The following is an 18,275-nucleotide window of genomic DNA, read 5'->3' on the forward strand; positions in this document are numbered from 1 at the left end:
ATACATATTGTATTCTATTCTACATGAGCCTATAGCTGAAACCATCTCATAATAAACTATAGCCTATTTTAATCACCTTAACTCATTAGAGATCAGATTAAGATAATATAAAAGGTACACTTCCGCCTGTTCGACAGTTCCTGCTGCTGTCACAATAACCTTTTATTGTCCATGACAATAACTAGCCTATCTTTCTGTCACTTTCAAATCAACTTATCTCCCCACATTGCTGTACTTTGACCCCACAGAGCCGCACCCTTCTATATTATAGGCGAGCGGGCTTCCTGCTCACGTGAGTGACAACCCGCTCAGCCAATCGGCTTATTCTACAGGCGCGTAGGCGGGACTTCCCGTACAGTAGTGCAAGTAGTCCAACATGGCGGTTGTGTTGCTCGCATGAGAGTGTATTGCAAACCGCGCAGAAGTTAAACCAGTGAAAAAGTATTTCAGCAACAAACAGTTCTAATTTTAAGACCGTTTAGCATCTACAGACTGCAGGTATCGACTGGAGGAAATGAAGGGGAAAGAGCGATCGCCGGTGAAGAAACGCTCCCGGGCGCCGGATGACAGAGACCGAGGAGGAAGCAACAAGAAGCCCGGAGCCCCGCCGCCGACTGGCAGCAACAACGGTAACGGCTCTACTTCCTCCAGGAGGAGTTTACACAGCGAGAAGAGGGATATGAGGGACTCAGACGGACACAATTCATCCAGTCGGCCCGGCTACGACTACGGGGTTGTTTCCGTGAACAAGCCGTACAGCGGCGCTGACGTTGCCGCGGAATCCTCCCGGTCCGGCTCACGCGGCGGGGACCCGCGGCCTCCGTCAAACCCCGAGAACGAGTACAAGACCCTCAAGATAAGTGAACTGGGCTCTCAGCTGAACGACGAGGAACTAGAGGACGGCCTGTTTCACGAGTTCAAGAGGTTCGGGGAGGTCAGTGTGAAAATAAGTCGGGAAAATGACGGGAGGGTGGCGTTTGTAAACTTTAGGAGGCCCGATGACGCCCGGGCGGCCAAACACGCACGCGGCAAGCTGGTGCTGTACGACCGGCCGCTGAAAATAGAGACGGTGTACCTGAACAGACGCAGGAGCCGCTCCCCTGTTTCGAAAGACAATTTCCCCGCAGGACCGAGGCATCTACACTCTCAAAGACAGCTGTCTCCCACAGGTTTGGGCTACAGAGACTTCCGGTTACAGCAGCTGGCCCTGGGCCGTCTCCCTCCTCCTTCTACTCTTCCTCCTCCACCTGCCCACACAAGAGACCTGGAAAGAGACAGAGACTTTTCGATGTATGACGCCAGGAGTAGACCCCCTTTCATCCCAGAATGTGCTGTTTACCGCGAGGAGGACCTGGTAAACCCAGAGGACGACCACAGGGCCAACAGGACTTTGTTTCTGGGCAACCTGGACGTCAATGTGACGGAGAGCGACCTCAGGAGGGCGTTTGACAGGTTCGGGGCAATAACAGAGGTGGACATCAAGCGGGCAGCGAGGGGCCAAAACAACACCTATGGATTCATGAAGTTTGAGAACCTAGACATGGCTCACCGTGCCAAAGTGGCCATGTCTGGGAAAGTGGTTGGTCAATACCCAATCAACATCGGCTATGGCAAACCAACTCCCACAACCAGGCTATGGGTGGGGGGGCTCGGACCCTGGGTTCCACTCGCTGCACTTGCCAAGGAGTTTGACCGCTTTGGCACCATCAGGACTATAGACTACAGGAAAGGCGAGGTGTGGGCTTACATCCAGTATGAGAGTTTGGATGCCGCCCAGGCCGCGTGCACTCACATGAGAGGTTTTGCTCTCGGCGGCCCTGACAGGAGACTCAGAGTGGACTTTGCGGAGACGGAGCACCGCTACCAGCAGAAGCCGTACATGCAGCTTCCCCTCCCTCTGCCGCACTATGACTTAGCCCCCGAGCCCTTTGCCCACCGCCTCGCTGACCCGGTGAGAGTGAGGGACAGGTCCCCTCCGCTTTCTGCCCCCCGCTTTAGAGACAGGGACCCTTACCCCAGCGCCGACTGGTCGGGCCTGGGCGTCCACGACAGGATGCGGGGGCCAGGCTTTGATACCATAGACCGGCTGGAGAGGCGCTCCCGGGAGACCTGGTCCATAGAGCGTGACTTCCAAAACAGAGATCCGAGCCGCAAAAGGAGACATTTGAATGATCGCTCACCTGAAATGAGTGACTTTGGTTTGCGCCGCCACGGCGGCTCAATAGAGCGCAGCCCTGGAGGAAACAGCAGAGACGGGGGCCGCTACAGTGACCCTGAACGGCCACCTCGCGCTGGCCGAGCCTCACCTGTCAGAGAGCGGAGGGACGCCGGCTTTGGAGACAGGAGAAGGAGAACACTAAGCCCGACTGTGCCAGGCTCCTCCTTTGATAGGGACCGCAAACGCAAAGCCAGCGACTTGTCAAAGAGCCCGGCAAGAAAGGACGATCACCCAGGACACCCATCCTCCTCTTCCTTCAAGTCTGGCCAGCAGCCTAAGCCGACAGCTGAAGGACACAAGCTGAGGCAGCTGTGGCAGGGCGTCCTCCTGCTGAAGAACAGCAGCTTCCCCACGTCACTGCACCTGCTGGAGGGGGACAGGGCTCTGGCTAGCAGCCTGCTGGTGGAGGGCTCCACGGGGCATCAAGTGTCCCAGCTCAAGATCAGCCAGCGCCTTCGTCTGGACCAGCCCAAACTGGAGGAAGTCTCTCGTCGCATCAAGGCCGCCGGCTCCAGCGGTTACTCCATCCTCCTGGCCATCCCGGGGAAAGCCGAGGACGGAGCGGCTCAGGACAGCAGCAGCTCCACAGAGAGGCCGCTCAAGAACCTGGTGTCCTACCTGAAGCAGAAGGAGGCGGCCGGCATCGTCACGCTGCCCGTTGGGGGCGGCCGTGACAAAGACCACGGAGGACTCCTCCACGCTTTCCCCCCGTGTGAGTTCTCGCAGCAGTTCGTGGATGCCTCTGCCAAAGCCTTTGCCAAATCAGAGGACGACTACCTGTTGATGGTCATTCTCAGAGGAGCGTCATGAAAACCAAGAAGAAAAAAAAGTGCAAAGTATATTTTCTCAGTTCACACACATTAACTGTCAAAACTGTGAGTTATAAAAACAGGGAGATGGAAATGACAGGTTTCAGATTTTTAAGTTTCCTAACCTGCATGGCAACCTGTTAAAGGTTTATAGAAATGGAAAGTCAGATTGAATTGGAATACATTTTGAGAAATTGATGGATGTGATTCTTAATCACAGCCTTCTGCTATTTAGTTTTTTGATAAATGTACATTACTTGAAGGGTACTCTGCTTAATTCAGAGCAAGCTACAGTTCTGTGAATCAGTGCTATTTTATGCCTTATTTCATTGAAAAGGAAACATGGTTCCTTTTTTAATGTCCTTTCTCATAAATGCATGCCTACATTCAACAACAGAGTACAAAAATAGAGTATTTAGTTTTCACTTTTATCTGTACTCAGCATATACTTTACCAGCGTCAACACATTTCCAGAACTATGTTTGTACAACCAGCCTTTGAAATAATTCAATTGAACTCAATGTACCTAGAAATGCTCTTGATTTAGAAGAACTATCTGTTTGCTTTAAAGCTTTACACATTGCTCATTCATAGGCATATTCCAGTTGTGCATCTGTATTACTTTTTGCTGACCAAGTAAAGATTTTGAATACTTCCTAATTCAAAGTTTCATTATAAAAGCTTTTTTTTCTATTTTTGACAGTTTTGGCCAGTCCTGCTTAAAGCTTAAAGCTTAAAACTTAAAAGGGGAACATACATTGTGAATCTCCTGGTATTGCCTTTATGGATTATTGTTTCATAATTACATTTTTGGATATGTTAAAAAACATACATAAGAGCCTTAAGGGTTAAAGTATACAAGCTCACATTAATAGCAATGCTCCCTTTGGAGCCAGGTGGATGTTGTAAGGTTGCGAGGTGAAATTAATGCAGATTTTCATGTCTGGTTTTCAGCACTTGAGCACATGTGTAGGGGTGGACACAAGTAGCAAGCACTTGTTACATTATAACACAGTTCAATACATTAACCTTGCACATAATATGGCTTATATGAAGCTAATCATTTTTAGTTTTTTAGTTAAAATTAGTTCCTGAGAGGAGATATTTAAGCTCTTGATTCCTACGCAATGTATTTCAGAGGTCTTGTATTGAACTGCGTTATGTTATATGCTTATATTTAGGGCTGCAACTTATGATTTATTTGCATCATTAAGCTACTTGTTCTTTTCTTTATATGTTGATTTAAGAATTTTGTGTACAAAACAGAAAATAGGGAAAAATAAATCTCAAAGTGCCTTTTATGATCCCACAACTATCCAAAAAGATCAACAGTGCACTATGGCGTAAGATGAGGAAAGCCAGAATTGCTACACATTTGAGGAACTGAAACCATCTCATATTTGGCAGTTTTTGCTTAAGATGTGACTGATTGATTCACTAATAATTGTCAAAGTAGTTGACTAATCATTTTGCTTTTAATTTTGCTTACCACCTCTTGCCCTAAAAAGATGTTACAAAGCTAATGGGTATTAATAGGTACGTTGTTTGTTTTGAATGGTATATATTATACAGGGTTGTTTCTGTGTCCACCCCTTTTTATATTGTACTTTTATTGGCTTAAAATTCAAATTGGTTGAACAGAAATTGGTCAATTTATAATTATTCACTTTTCTTTCATCTTACAATCAAGTAATTACAATAAATACCCCAACAAAGTATGTAATGTTTATAAAAAAAAAAGATCATGTAACCTATAAAGTAAAAGCTGTATGTGTACCATGCACACCTCTCATAACTGATCTTTGTGTAGAACATGTTGATTTATGTTATCAGCGGACTTTGTGTGATTTTAAAAAGCTCTGGATGAATCGGAGGAGAGAATGCCACATCTTCAGTGGCCTCACATGCTCTTTCTCTAAAAGGACTGTTATTGATTGTTTTTCATGCTTTGATTTGAGTTCTGTGTTTTCAAATGGAAAGAGGAGAAAAAAATTGTGTACTCAGGATATCTGGAGAGAAAAATGGAGAACAGCAATGCCCATGGGGCCTAAGAAGTATACCTGTCAGAAAAAAACGCAAAGTGCAAATCAATAAATTTACTCTTTCGTGGGAAACACGAGTGCCTCGGAAGACACCTTTTGTGACCTTTTCTGTTCTCTTGGAGTTGTCTCTCAAACTCTAAAGGCTTTATCACTTTGACAGCAGGAGCATGGCTGGCAGAAAGGAGAGGAAGTGTGGGAATCACGGGAGGTCACCCTCTCAGTTCTGTATGTTCCATTTGGTTGATCATCATTTGTTGAATGACCTCTTGTGAAGAGCTTTTTATGTGATCATCACTTCCCAATTGAAGTTTGGTGATTACTAGAGTACTTTTTTTTAAGCCCATCCAGAAGACAAATCTAGAGTCTTGTCAGATAGGTGGCTTATTCCTCAGTCGCCTCTGGCCTGTACGTGCAGAAGTGCTCATCATTTGTGCCAGGATCAGCGTGGGTAGCCTCCGTCCGGCAGCCTCTCACTGGGTTGTGTTCGTCTCCAGCAGGAGCAGTGTCCAATTGTGAAATGTCTTCTTCTTGTTCTTGCTTTGGAGTTATGAAGAAGATCTATGTGCTATGGGGCCAGACTTTTAAATATGTCTTGGCCCGTGTGTCAGAGGAGAGATTCAGACAGTATCTGCTTTTGTTTGCCATGAAATGGAAAGGAAACGTGACAGAAGAGAACATGTTGCTGTGTGCAGGGAATCCTTATCTTAAATTAACATGCTGATATGATTAACACACTCTTTTAAGAGAGGTTCTGTGCCATAGTGCACATTGAAAAGTGATTGTATCCTGCAATCAACGAGTGAGAATCTGCAGGATGTGCATCATCAAGACCGTGCTGTTCCTGCTCATCGCTGCTTCATCTCCAAACTTAAAGGCAACTTGAGCAGCTTTCCCTGCAGCTTCATGCGTCCACCCAGTGCCATGGCCGGGATTCCAGCTGTGAGGAGTTAAAGGTCTGAGTCTCACCCTGGCTGTACCTGCTCCTGTCCCACAGGTAATGTATTCAGGGGGCCTGAACAACTGATTTGGGTACGTATTATAGTGTTACACTACCTCACACATACAAGCCTGTGCCTAAAAGCTGGTGAGGAAGGGACAAGAGAACAAAAAAATATAATTTAATGACCCTGAAATAAATACGAAATTAGTGCCTACACTGCAAAAATCTTGTGGTAGCTTTCAGTCAAGCAATGTTAAAAAAAAGGTTGTCAGTGACAGTGGTGGAAAACATACTCGGATCATTTACTTAGGTAAAAAGAGCAATAGCACACTCAAAATACTTCCATGTTAGTACTTGTATGTATGGAGGTATTAGCAAAATGCTGATCATGTCCATTGTTTTATTGCAGAATGGAATGGTATTATATAATTTGATTGCTGTCGTATTAACGGCTTGACAGCATGACACGTAGATGCTAGAGGGTGAGCTATTTTTTTTATTGCTTCAACTGTCGGGTAGTTTCAGGTATAGTCAGCAAGTCATTAATTAACTGATCTTTATTTCCCCGACTCTGGTTTCCATAGTTTCTAAGTATCAAACAAGGGTAGTGTACGCTGCACATTTGCAGTTTAATTTGTGTTTGAGCTGTTAGTGGCATGTCCAATGTTCAAAGTGCAGAAAACTGAAATCTGAACATTCCATCATAATCAGTAATCCTTAGTTTTCTACTTACTGACAGTCAGCTACGACCAGTGGTGGAAGGTATCAAAGTACATTTACTTGAGTATTGTACTACTGTAAAATCACCGGTCATTTACTTGACTGTTCTTCTTCTTGAGATTTCCAGCTGTTAGACACTTTGCAGATTAAGATTATAAAAAACGAATCTAATAAAATACACAGTTTTTTCATTAAGCGTTAGTGAAGAAGGCATTTAAACTTTAGCTAATGCCTATTAGCACAACCAGGTTTTTCGGTTTTGTCAGCAGTTACCTCCCTATTCTTGGTTCAGCAGCCCTTGATTTTTTTTCTACAGTCATAAAAACTTCAAGGACTTTCTTGTAGTATCTGTGTTTTTAGAAAAGAGACACTGTCAATCATCCAGATGTTTAAAGCAAGATATTTGAAACAGGATTTGATGCAGCACCTTTAAACAACCTATGTTGTATTTACTGTGTGTCTAGAGTTGTATAGTCAAATTGAGTGGAGCACGTTCTCTTTATCCTAAAGCAGATATACTATACGCATAATGGTGTCTTTTTTTTAATGACAAAACGGTGGCCAAACACATTTTTTGGAACATGGGCTGTACATCATTAAAGTGTTGAGTATTTCAGGTGGTGACGTCAGTATGGAGATGAGGAAAAAGGACATTTCTTCTGCTTGTCCTCTCTGGAAGTCTCACAGTCAGGGTACCTGAACAATGTGACTGAACAAGCTCTGCAGAGCTCTAGTGAAGTTATAAGCACATATCCAAGGTTATACACATTCAAGGAATTCATCAGGACGAGAAACTATGCCATGGTGAGTACAATATAAACTTGCTTTTTGAAATGGTGCATTTGTCATATGTTCTTTATATTAATAATGCCATTTTGCATTTGTCTTTTGCTTGAATAAAGTCAGATACTTTCAAAACACATTTACGTCTTTGTTGTTGTTGTTGTGACGTCCATCCTGTTTCTGTGAAAATGTACAATAGTATTTAGAGATTGAGAAGTGACGGGCTAGGTTTTTATGATTCCTGTTTTTACACGCTCAATCCTGTAGAGGGCAGAGTTGGATTTGGTGATGTTAAACCATAGTGTTAAACTAACAGAGAGCACTAACAGAAGAGGGGAAATGATACAGTATCAGCAGGTTTGTATTATGTAATGCCTTAAATTTATTGATTTATAGTTGAGATGAGGAATGAATAGAGACATCAAAACTTATCTCACGAATTTCCCCAGCATTTGGCCAACAGGCATTTAGTCTATATCTTTTAAAAGCTATTGAGAAACCCCTCAATGTGAAATGGGTTTGGGATGTGGTGGCACGCAAAGAAGAGATTCATTCTAAATTTAAATGTAAGATTTAGCAGAAAGTGTATTTTTTAAAGTAAAGGCAGCAACACATCAACGGTTGGTTGGGATCCACTGTCGATCAGTATGGTGATGTGAGTGTTCTGAATACTCTGCCTTTGGTAGTGTATGATATTAAAGATGTTTACTGACCTGTAAAAAGTGCCATTTTGCTAATCTGCCTCATAGGCTGCAGTAAGCTGCAGTAACTCAAATCTCTTGCCAGACATTGTGTTCAAAATAAACGGCTACGGTTTCACTCTTCCTCCGTCAGCCTATGTCATAAAGCTTGGTGTTTGAGGCACAGTGATCATTAAATAATTTATTAATATGGACAACATTTGTGTTGTAGAAATTATTTTGGGTATTTTATATCCTCATGCACAAGCTGTAGAACTTACTTTTTCTTTTTAGCTCTTTAATATACCTGAATGACCCCCACAATAAAAATTATTAACAAGATGTTAATATTTACTACTCCATACTTGATGGCTTTATATAAATAACCCTGTATTGTTAGCATGCATGATAAAGGGATAATGTTCTGGATGTTCTGCAGCTGGTTGAGGGAGGGGTCTTATAGATTGATTAAACAGTAAACAACAACCCAAAAGTTTTATCATGTTTACAAATGAGTTATGCCTTTAATAATCCAAATCAACCTTAAGTATGTTCAAGAATATTGACACATGCAAGACAAAAACAGTAAGTCTTAGTTTGATACCAACACCCAAATATAGACACACATAAACATATACTGCTGCTTTGCTATTATACAAAGGCAGGTAATACCTCTGTAGATGTCAAAACTAAAGCAGGCCAATACATTGTTGTATGTGCATTTGTTGAGAGTATTATTTGTAAATGATTTAAATGTATAAAGGATTTTTCAAGCATTGATAAATGCTTCAGCCGAAAAATATAAACCCTTTTTGAATGCCATATTAAGAAGTAGAACCCGATTCCAGGATCCTGGGTGAGGTCTTCATTCAGCAGTTCTACACCGCCTTCGACATCAGCAACAACATGGCTGGCTTTGCTCAGGCTGTGTGAATACATATGAACAACCATGGTCTTGTCCGAAGAGAACCCGAGATGTTTAGAAAGTTACTTCATTTGGTCAGGTAAAATATTGCTTTTCAGATATTAAAGTCAGCATGTCCTTTTTTGTAAAGGAGGAATACAAATGTTTGTAAAGTCTTCATGGAATTTTCTCCAATTTTATTTTGGTAAGAATCCACCCAAATGTGAAACTCTGGTCTAGATCAGTGTCATTGGCGACCACTAGATGGCAGAGGACTGACTGAGCTGCTCTTACAGTGGCTTCATGTGATCCTCTTGGGAGGGGCCTGAGGAGAGGATGAGTCATCTATATTAGAAATTCACTATCTGGAAAACACAGACACAACTGCCACTCATTCATTGTCAACAGGTGCTGGCTTGCAATTCATGCCATCTGTGTCTGGGATGTTAAGTGATCTGAGATTTACAGAGTGATTTACAGCGTTTGTTCCAATTATAATCTGTGATTTGGTAGCCTATATAATGGAGATGCGTCATTCAGCTCTCCTTCATTACGGTAAACACCTTCAGGGACACATGCATCAGCTAGGGTTAACCCCTCTGGTGCCTCCTACTTTTATATCTGTTTAACATTTCAATAATGAAATACTCTGAATTCAATAATGCACTGTTGCAGAGCACCTGAAGTGTAGTTACACACACACACACACACACACACACACACACACACACACACACACACACACACACACACACACACACACACACACACACACACACACACACACACACACACACCTGGCTATTGTTGTATGCATTGTGGCTAAAAATGGTAACACGAGACAGCAGCCACTGAAGCAGGAAGCGTGGACATCCCTGCAGTCCTCTTGAATCATTCATTGTGCATGAGGGGCAGCAGGTGAGGTCTCACACTGCAGCAACTGTCAGAAAGATGGTTTTACTTCTTTACAAAAAAATTACCTCTAACTGCTCTAAGTAATGACTGCACTGTTACATAAAGAAATGGGATGTAGCATGTTCAATATAATGATTACGCTTGTTGCTACAACAACACAACATATAGCCAACCTTTTCAATTAAAAAGTGAGACCTAAATTTGTTGTCAAACTTTACCAAGACCACTGTAACACTGACCAAACTGGCTGTTCTGTCCTGGACAGAAGACAGACAGAGGAGGCTGAATGCAGAGCAGAGCACTCACTCCAGATCCTGAACCCAAATAAGGGTGAAAATATAGAGACAGACACCGAATGATGCCAGAATACAGTAAGTCTGAGGGACAGGTGCAATAAATACAACTCCCTGGGAGGACGGTTTCTGCTCCAGTAATCTGTGTTGTCTCTCATTTTACCCAAGTGAACAAGGCCTATTAGTTGTACTACAGAAACTGGAGCCAGCCGGGCACCACGCTAACTCGGCCGACTGAAGCCTTATCTCAGCTTTAACAGATATCAACATCTGCTCGTCAAAAGCAAAAGGCGATCTGGGACATGCTGTAGTAACTTTCTGGCAGAGTAAGAGTTGTGCTTTTACAGGTTATGACTAGTTCATGGGCTAGCACAGTGACGTACTGAGGTTTTGGCCTCAAAAACATAATTCAAAGGAAATATATGTTAATCTGCATTAGAGGTGCTGGTAGTGGGATTTTGTTCTGGGTTTCTACGCTAAACTAAGCCAAATGGCTGCAGGCTGTAGGTCATATTTATCACACAGAAATGGGAGGTTTTAATTCTCATGTAGGCTTACTCCTGACAAGAAAGCAACTAAGCATATTTCGCAAAATGTCAAACTTTTCCAGAAGTATACAGCAGGCATCATCCAGTCTTTGCTTCCATGTTTTTGTTGTTGTTTATGAAATACAGGAACAATACAATGATAGACAAGATATTATACATGAAATAACAATCTACAACAAAGTCCCTATAGAGGATTGCATATTAAAATAAAGTTTATAGGTGACCTAAACATACTGTACTGACTGTAAACACTGAAAATGTGGGTTATTTATTATTAGCATGAAACTTGTCTTTGGTTATAAGAAACTTTCAGATGATAAATAAATACACAGATTAAAATACAGTTGATATGTGAGATATAAATCATTGAAGCATTATAAAGTGACATGGCTACATTCTAATGCAATCTGCTCACAACATTTCCATAAAGACATTTATTAATGTGTTGATTCACCTAAATGATATTTAAAAATCACCCCAAACGTGGAAGGATAAAAATAATAGTTCCTTCAAAATAAAAGTACAATTATTATACATTGCTACATCTACTATCTGGGATGGATGGTTGTTGACTTGCTTCACTATTTAATCTAATAATAAGATTTAAGTATTCGGCTATTTGCACGTTTAAGAACATTTAGGTGTTATCATTCTTATTAGATATGTTTTTTTTGTATGATAAATAGCTGTTCTATTCTTATGAGAGGATTACTTTAAACAATGTGTTTTATGACAATCATTCAAGCAACTAAGGCAAAGTGAAATAAAGCTTGTGAAAACATCCTTTTCATGGGCATTCTAGCTGTTTAACCAAAGTTAAGATGTGTTTGTTTTTCTATATTTATATTTCAGATGTGTGAGTCAGCCTGTGTGTTGGCGGCACTACTAGCTGCTATTTCTGCCTGTGTTTATTAGACTGGCTGGCTGGCATATGCTGAATAGTTCAGGGTTGGGCTGAGGGCTCTAATACCCCTGAAGCAATCCACTGGAGGCTACTCGCTCTCAGTCTTTCCCCCTGGGTGACGCTTCCCGGGTGCTTTTATCTGTCCAATATGGCAGGATGCACATTTATGTTAGCAGTCAGAATCTCACACTGAATGAATCATTTGAACTGTGTTGTAACAATATACAGCAAGTTTATTTTTGGAATTTGTCATCCATCCAGTCTAAACTAGTATTTTTCTGAACATGGTAAATCCTTACAAGACAGTATAAACTGAAGAACTGAAAATTAAATGTGACAGCTGGGTGTCATTGTTGACTTTGTGGAAGCTTCAAATGAGCTCTAGCTGATTCCAAGCTGCTTATTTCTCTGAACCAGAAAGTGTGATGTCTCTGAAGACCCAACAGGTAATGTTAAGGACGGTACTGATGAAGTTCTGAGAATCAGTCCCTTTACACTGTGCTGTAAAACAAACTTCCTTTTGAAAATAAATGCCTTTTGCCGATCAATCAGAGGCCAATTAATCTGCACAGCATTTGATATTTCATATACATGACATTTCATATAGTTGTATTTATATTGATATAAACAACATGGTAGATATCAGTTTCAGTACTACCAGCAGTGTGTCTGTGGTCAGTGTATAACTGCAACAAGACCGGATATAACCTAGTTTATCTGAAAACACTGTTATCATGTTTTTCTTGTTTAGGAGAAACAATTTAAACTAACTTGAATATTAATTATGATTCCTTAGAATCTGAATGAAGTGAATTACTTTCAACACAATTTATCACAAAAAGGTTTGGTTTATGACGCTATGATAATGCAGAATCTACAATGACCTAAACAAAGAGGTCTGCATACAGGGTTTAAAGTTACACCAAAGCTATATTTAAAGCACTTCAGAAGAAGATCAGTTACTGCAAACATACATATTACAAATTGTGCATTAAACCCCACACAAATGTTAAATCATATACATATATGAACTTGCATAAGAGTAATCAGTAGGCTATAATGTCCTGTGAAGGCTCGCCAAACCAAACAGGAATGTAAAACATGGTATGAATATTAAACATCTTGCAGTAATGATTAAGTGGGCTCCAAGAGCTCTGCATAAAACTTTGCTTCTTTTTCAATGCAGCAGCCACCATCCAACATCTTACTAATGATCCCCAGTGCACAAGAAAAAAGCTGGAAAACTTTAATCAAAAGAGCAGCCTTGGGGTGTTCAGAAATCAGCTGAGGAATAAATAACACCAACATTTTTTTAATTTTTTTTGTCGACTATGGGTTGGCATTTTTAAATTTTTGACATTCCATCAAAAAGGCAAAAAACATTTCAAACTTGTGCGTTCTTACTGGCATAGCCATTTTTTTTGCAGGGCCAGGCAAACCATTTTTAGGCATAACCAGAATGCTTTGGAGTGATTTCAAATTGCCTTTATCAAAACATTGCACTGATCATTTTATGTTTTTATATCAACAGTTCATGCTACTGCAACAGTGCCAACAGCTGACAGGGCCAACTAAAGATTTAACTTAACTTGAAAGATACTATATTTTGAATCTTGCACACAGTCAAAGCAAACAAATCTCGGTGGAGCAGCAGCGGCCACATGGGGCGAGCCAGCCGTCACTGTGCCTCTGACTCTTTACACCACCATGGGGGTATCGGAGCACACGGAGCTGACAGACTCTGCGTCAGACCTCCTCCTCTCCCTGCTATCCCCCTGCCACTCCTCGTCTTCCTCACCTATTGGGTTCAAGCGGCCGTTCTGCTCCAGCTGGCTCTTGGGTTCCTGGAAGGCCACGTGTCTGTAGGGGAAGCCTCCCCCGCCTTCCCCTCTCTCTGGCCCTGTCTCCTCGTGAGCCTGAGAGATGCTGACAGTGGACGAGCGGAGGCTGTCTCTGGGGTCACCTTTCTCCAGGCCCTGACCGGGGCAACAGGGGCAGCGACAGGGTGTGAGGTAGAGGTAGATGAGAATCATGACTGCACTGAACAGACATGCTATGAGGGTGGTGTAGGCCGTTTTGAGGTTCTCCAGTCCGCCACTCATGGTGGAGTTAAACACCACCACAGTCACATACAGAGTCTCGTTGGAGGAGTCGCTGGTGGCGTAGCAGGTGTAGACCCCTGAGTCCTCTACCCTCAGGGGCCCGATCTGGAGGCTGCCGTCAGGACGCATCTCGGCCGTCTTGTTTTCTGGAGACAATGGGATGTTCCCGGGGAGCTCCCACCTCTTCTTCATGTCCTTCTGCCTGGTGTCACAGTCCAGGACCAGGTACTGCTCCAGGTGGGCTTTTTCATCTACAACACTGACCTCGCTGCAGTTCAAAAAGACCTTGTCCAGATTCAGTACTGGCATTTTTTCTTTCTGCGGGCCTGGTAACAGACAAGTGTGGCTGTCCTTGAAGTCAGTGGCGGAGCTGAGCTCTCTGAGGTGCCAGCGGGCCACCACCTCATACAGCTCACAGGTGCAGGGCAGAGTGTTGTTGTGGAAGTACAGACCATTCTTGATCCAGGCGGGCAGAGCCTGAAGCTCGTGGAGGGGCAGGGCTTTGATCCTGTTGGAGGACACATCCAGGAGACGAAGGGTTTCCAGCCGACTCCGGTCCTTCACCAGCTCCAAGGGGAAGCGTGAGATCTGGTTGTGGCTCAGGTAGAGGCGCGTCAGACTGTGGAGGTTGGAGAAGGCAGTGCGGTCGATCTGAGAGATGCGGTTGTTGTAAAGCAGCAGCACCTCCAGGTGCTCCAGTTGCTCAAAGATAAGCTCGTCCAGCATGCGGAGGCCGTTGGAGGAAAGGTCCAGATATCGGAGCTTGGTCACGTACACAAAGGCCTCAGAGGAGAGGAAGGTGAGGCCGTTGTTGCTGAGCAGCAGACTGTGGAGTCTGTCCAGCTTGTCCGGGACCCACTCGGCTCGTAGCCTGCTGATGAAGTTGAAGCTGAGGTCCAGAACAGCTGTGTACTGGGGAAGAGCGCTGGGAACGTTGGTCAGATTCATCTTGGAACAGCTGACGATGTTGCTGGCGCACACACACGTCTTGTGGCAGTCCAGAGGGCTCCCAATATACTGTGCACTGACTCTCATCGTGGGCAACAATAAAGCCAGAGGTAGAAGGCCGATGATGCTCCTTCTCATGGACATGGCGTCAGTGGCCCGATGGGAAATCCAGAGCAACCCCTTCATTATGTCAGGGTTAGGCTATGCACTACAGGAGTGGGATCTAATCTTCCCCGTGGAGAGTCATGGAGCTGCAAGGACAAGTGATACAAGGGCATCAATAAATTAGTTTTTTTTTAAAAACGATATTCCAAATCAAAGCTGTGATCCCGTTCCCTAATATAAAATGACTATGATGCTCACATTAACACTCACAGTGCGTCATGCTCCATACACCCAAGGGTGCATTGCAGTAGCCTGCACACAATCAAAACAGTCAAAAAGTTATGGGGTGACTCGGCAAAGAAAGTCATCATAATGCGATGATTGATGTATTAGCGAGATTAGTGCTTGCATCAAATTAAATAAATCTGTATGTAGCCATTATGGTTATTAAAATGGCTTCTGTTGTTTGTTATGTCCATCATCACATTATTAATATTTCCTCACTGTGGCAGAGACGGTGTCCTTCCCGCGACTACTTTACCTTGTTGTCGGCTTCTTAGGATCCGAAGATAAATGTTGCAGCAGTCCGATCTTGGATATGATCCGCCACAGGACAGTCTCATATCCTCTTCAACACAGTAGGAGTAGCAGCAGCGGTGATCAGCGGTACCTCCTCCTGTCTATTACCGGGACGTGCGAAATGACCGGAAAACGCCTGCTTCACTGATGAGGAAATGCAACCGTCTGATACTTGATCTGAGGGGAGCAAACAACAGAGCAGAGGATGTGCCAAATGTACCCCCCTCCCTCTCCCTCTCTCTCTCTCCCTCTCTCTCCCTCTCTCTCTCTCTCTCTCACTCTCTCTCTCTCGCTCTCTCTCTCTCTCTCTCGCTCTCTCAAGACACGTGGGCAATTTAAACACCGAAGGAGGGGAGGGGTCAACCTGAAGTGTCCGACAATATGAGTGGTATATTTAGTTGCCTACAATCAGCCATAACGACATGAAATGATGTGTCTGAATACAGCATGTTCAATGTAGATTACACTTAGAGGGCATTGTTTTTGTGTGTGTGTGTGTGTGTGTGTGTGTGTGTGTGTGTGTGTGTGTGTGTGTGTGTGTGTGTGTGTTAAACATCTGGGGAGATTAGCTGCTGCAGGAGGATTGCTGAAGGCTGATTGTCTCTTTTGTCTTCAGTTCATTGGATTATTGAACCGTCCTTCATGATGCATTTTCCCAATACAAAGAAGCGTCCCCTGTGATGTTTTGGGAAGCCTTCACCAGCGGTGGCTGATTCAGTAATGATGTCTCTGATGATGAAGCCCTTGCTCCTTTTGGTCTTATTGTTGTGGTGAAGGACAGGGCAAGTGCTCAGAGAGTGTATGTGGGCGCTGCAGCTGCAGTGGACGTGATGTGCATGCAGTGATGGATCAACATGAGAGTTCAGAGCAGTGGGCACAGCATTAACATAAACAGCCATTATTGCCCTTAACTGTGTACTGGATGAAACTATTTTGTAAAAAAGGAGCACAGTTACTTGTACCATTCATTTGAATTTTCATGTAATACAGACTCTTTGCTGGTTATCTTTCAGCTCTGTTTTGGTCCTCACCCTCAAAAAAATAACTCATTGGATGAACTCAAATAAATTGTGGGCAGAATTTTCATCCAATAAATGTATGTTACCCCAACCTAAAACAAGTCCATCGATTCAATGTAATGTATTTGAGTTCATCTACCAATTTTTTTAAAAGTTGGTCCAGCTGAAACTAAATTAATCTATCTAATGCAATGAAATTGAGTTACCTCCAATTGACCTACATTTTTTTGGGTTGAAAGGATAGGTCAACAGAGACGATGAATACATTTTAAGTTACACGTGTTAAACTAGTTAGGTTTTTCTTTGAATTAATATATATATTTCATTATACAAATATAATATTAATGTGTCACATCCAAGAAGGGCTTGAATACTTTTTTGAGTGCATCTGTCTCTTGTGTTGCTACATGCTCATCAGCTATTCCCTTACTGTGTAGGTGTGGCATTTGGTGCTGGGAGGGTTTTCCTTTAGCTTTTTAAAGCGAAGACAGTTGCCTGCTGAACATAAAAAACAATGCTACGAGAGCAATCACAGTGAGCCAGAACAGTGAAGGATGCAGCCCGGACAGCTAAACAATGGTCTGGAGTTCACTATAAACCTATGTCAAGCTGAGGACAGCTGCATATTCTGGTGATCATTCTCTTTGGGTTCATCACTACAAGCAAAAATTTAGATTATTTATTAAATTGGATTTTGGCACTAAAACTCTTTAGGATTAGGGCCTCAAGATAAGGCAATGAAACAGGACCAACAGTATGACCTTGTCACCACAATGGATATTGTGCTTACTTTAGTCTCAAATATATTTTCAATGAGAATAGACAATGAGCTTATGAGGTCAAAATGACAGGGTGTGTAAACCAGAATTAACACACTAGGACTATGTTTGGAGACAGAGTCTAAAGCTGAAGAAGGGAAAGAGAAAGGATGACAATGCACACATCCCCATGATGGATGTATGACCATAGCTGTTCATTAAATGCCATGTTATAAATCTTCGGAGCTCAAGGTCACTTTACACAGAAACCCTCGCATTAAAGGGGATGCGGAAATGAAAAGGTCCACAAGTCTGGTTGCTATGGGTGCAAATAGGAGGTGATGATGGTGGAGAAGGAAAAACCGTATGTGAAGGGTATAATGTGTGTGTGTGTGTGTGTGTGTGTGTGTTTGTTTATAAGCACATGTGAGATGGTGTACAGGGCATGGACCTGACATCCAATTACATTAATCAACATGGGCATCAGTAACAGTGACATACAACACTGTTGACCTGCAAGTCTTTGAATAAAAGCTTTAAACTGTGACAAGAAGCGGGGCACAATTTCACTGTTGGATCGGGTCACACTGTGAGCTCTGAATTACAGGACAACGTTACCTTCTCCAGATAGCTAACAGCCTAGAGACTTAATTAAAAAAGCACCCAAATCTACACCACCACATCCGGTTGACAGAAATCCTGAAAGAGATTGAAATTCAAATCATTCTTTGTTGCTTCGAACAACTAACGGAATTGGCAAACCAGTGTAACACAAAGCTTTAAATGCAAAGTCAAAGTCATTATGAATAATTGTACTTACTTTCCATTACTGGTAAATGTTCCAAAGTGTCTATCCTATCCTTAACATTTCCTCCTGACACATCCTTTTTATTCCACAATGGAATAAATATTTTCTAAAATAAACTCTTATAAATTAGAAAATGACTTAAACCTTTTTAAATGCGATGGTGGAAGATGCAGTGTATGGATCCGCTTATCACGAAATCA

At 42.8% G+C, this 18,275-nt stretch overlaps 2 protein-coding genes across 2 annotated transcripts; one reads left to right on the plus strand and one right to left on the minus strand.

The window, feature by feature from the left end:
• The first annotated feature begins 375 nt into the window (after nucleotides 1-375).
• Nucleotides 376-5,105, plus strand: LOC307250083 (RNA-binding protein 15-like). Its single transcript, XM_080027041.1, has one exon. The coding sequence runs from the start codon at nucleotides 515-517 to the stop codon at nucleotides 3,026-3,028; it is 2,514 nt and encodes an 837-aa protein (XP_079883167.1). The 5' UTR covers nucleotides 376-514; the 3' UTR covers nucleotides 3,029-5,105.
• A 7,929-nt stretch (nucleotides 5,106-13,034) lies between these two features.
• Nucleotides 13,035-14,992, minus strand: LOC307249322 (amphoterin-induced protein 1-like; the record flags this gene model as incomplete). Its single annotated transcript, XM_080025983.1, has 1 exon — nucleotides 13,035-14,992. The coding sequence occupies one exon, from the start codon at nucleotides 14,990-14,992 to the stop codon at nucleotides 13,454-13,456; it is 1,539 nt and encodes a 512-aa protein (XP_079882109.1). The 3' UTR covers nucleotides 13,035-13,453.
• Nucleotides 14,993-18,275: the final 3,283 nt, after the last annotated feature.

The sequence above is a fragment of the Ammodytes marinus genome (assembly GCF_949987685.1).
Source record: "Ammodytes marinus genome assembly, chromosome: 4".
Taxonomy (NCBI): Eukaryota; Metazoa; Chordata; class Actinopteri; order Uranoscopiformes; family Ammodytidae; genus Ammodytes; species Ammodytes marinus.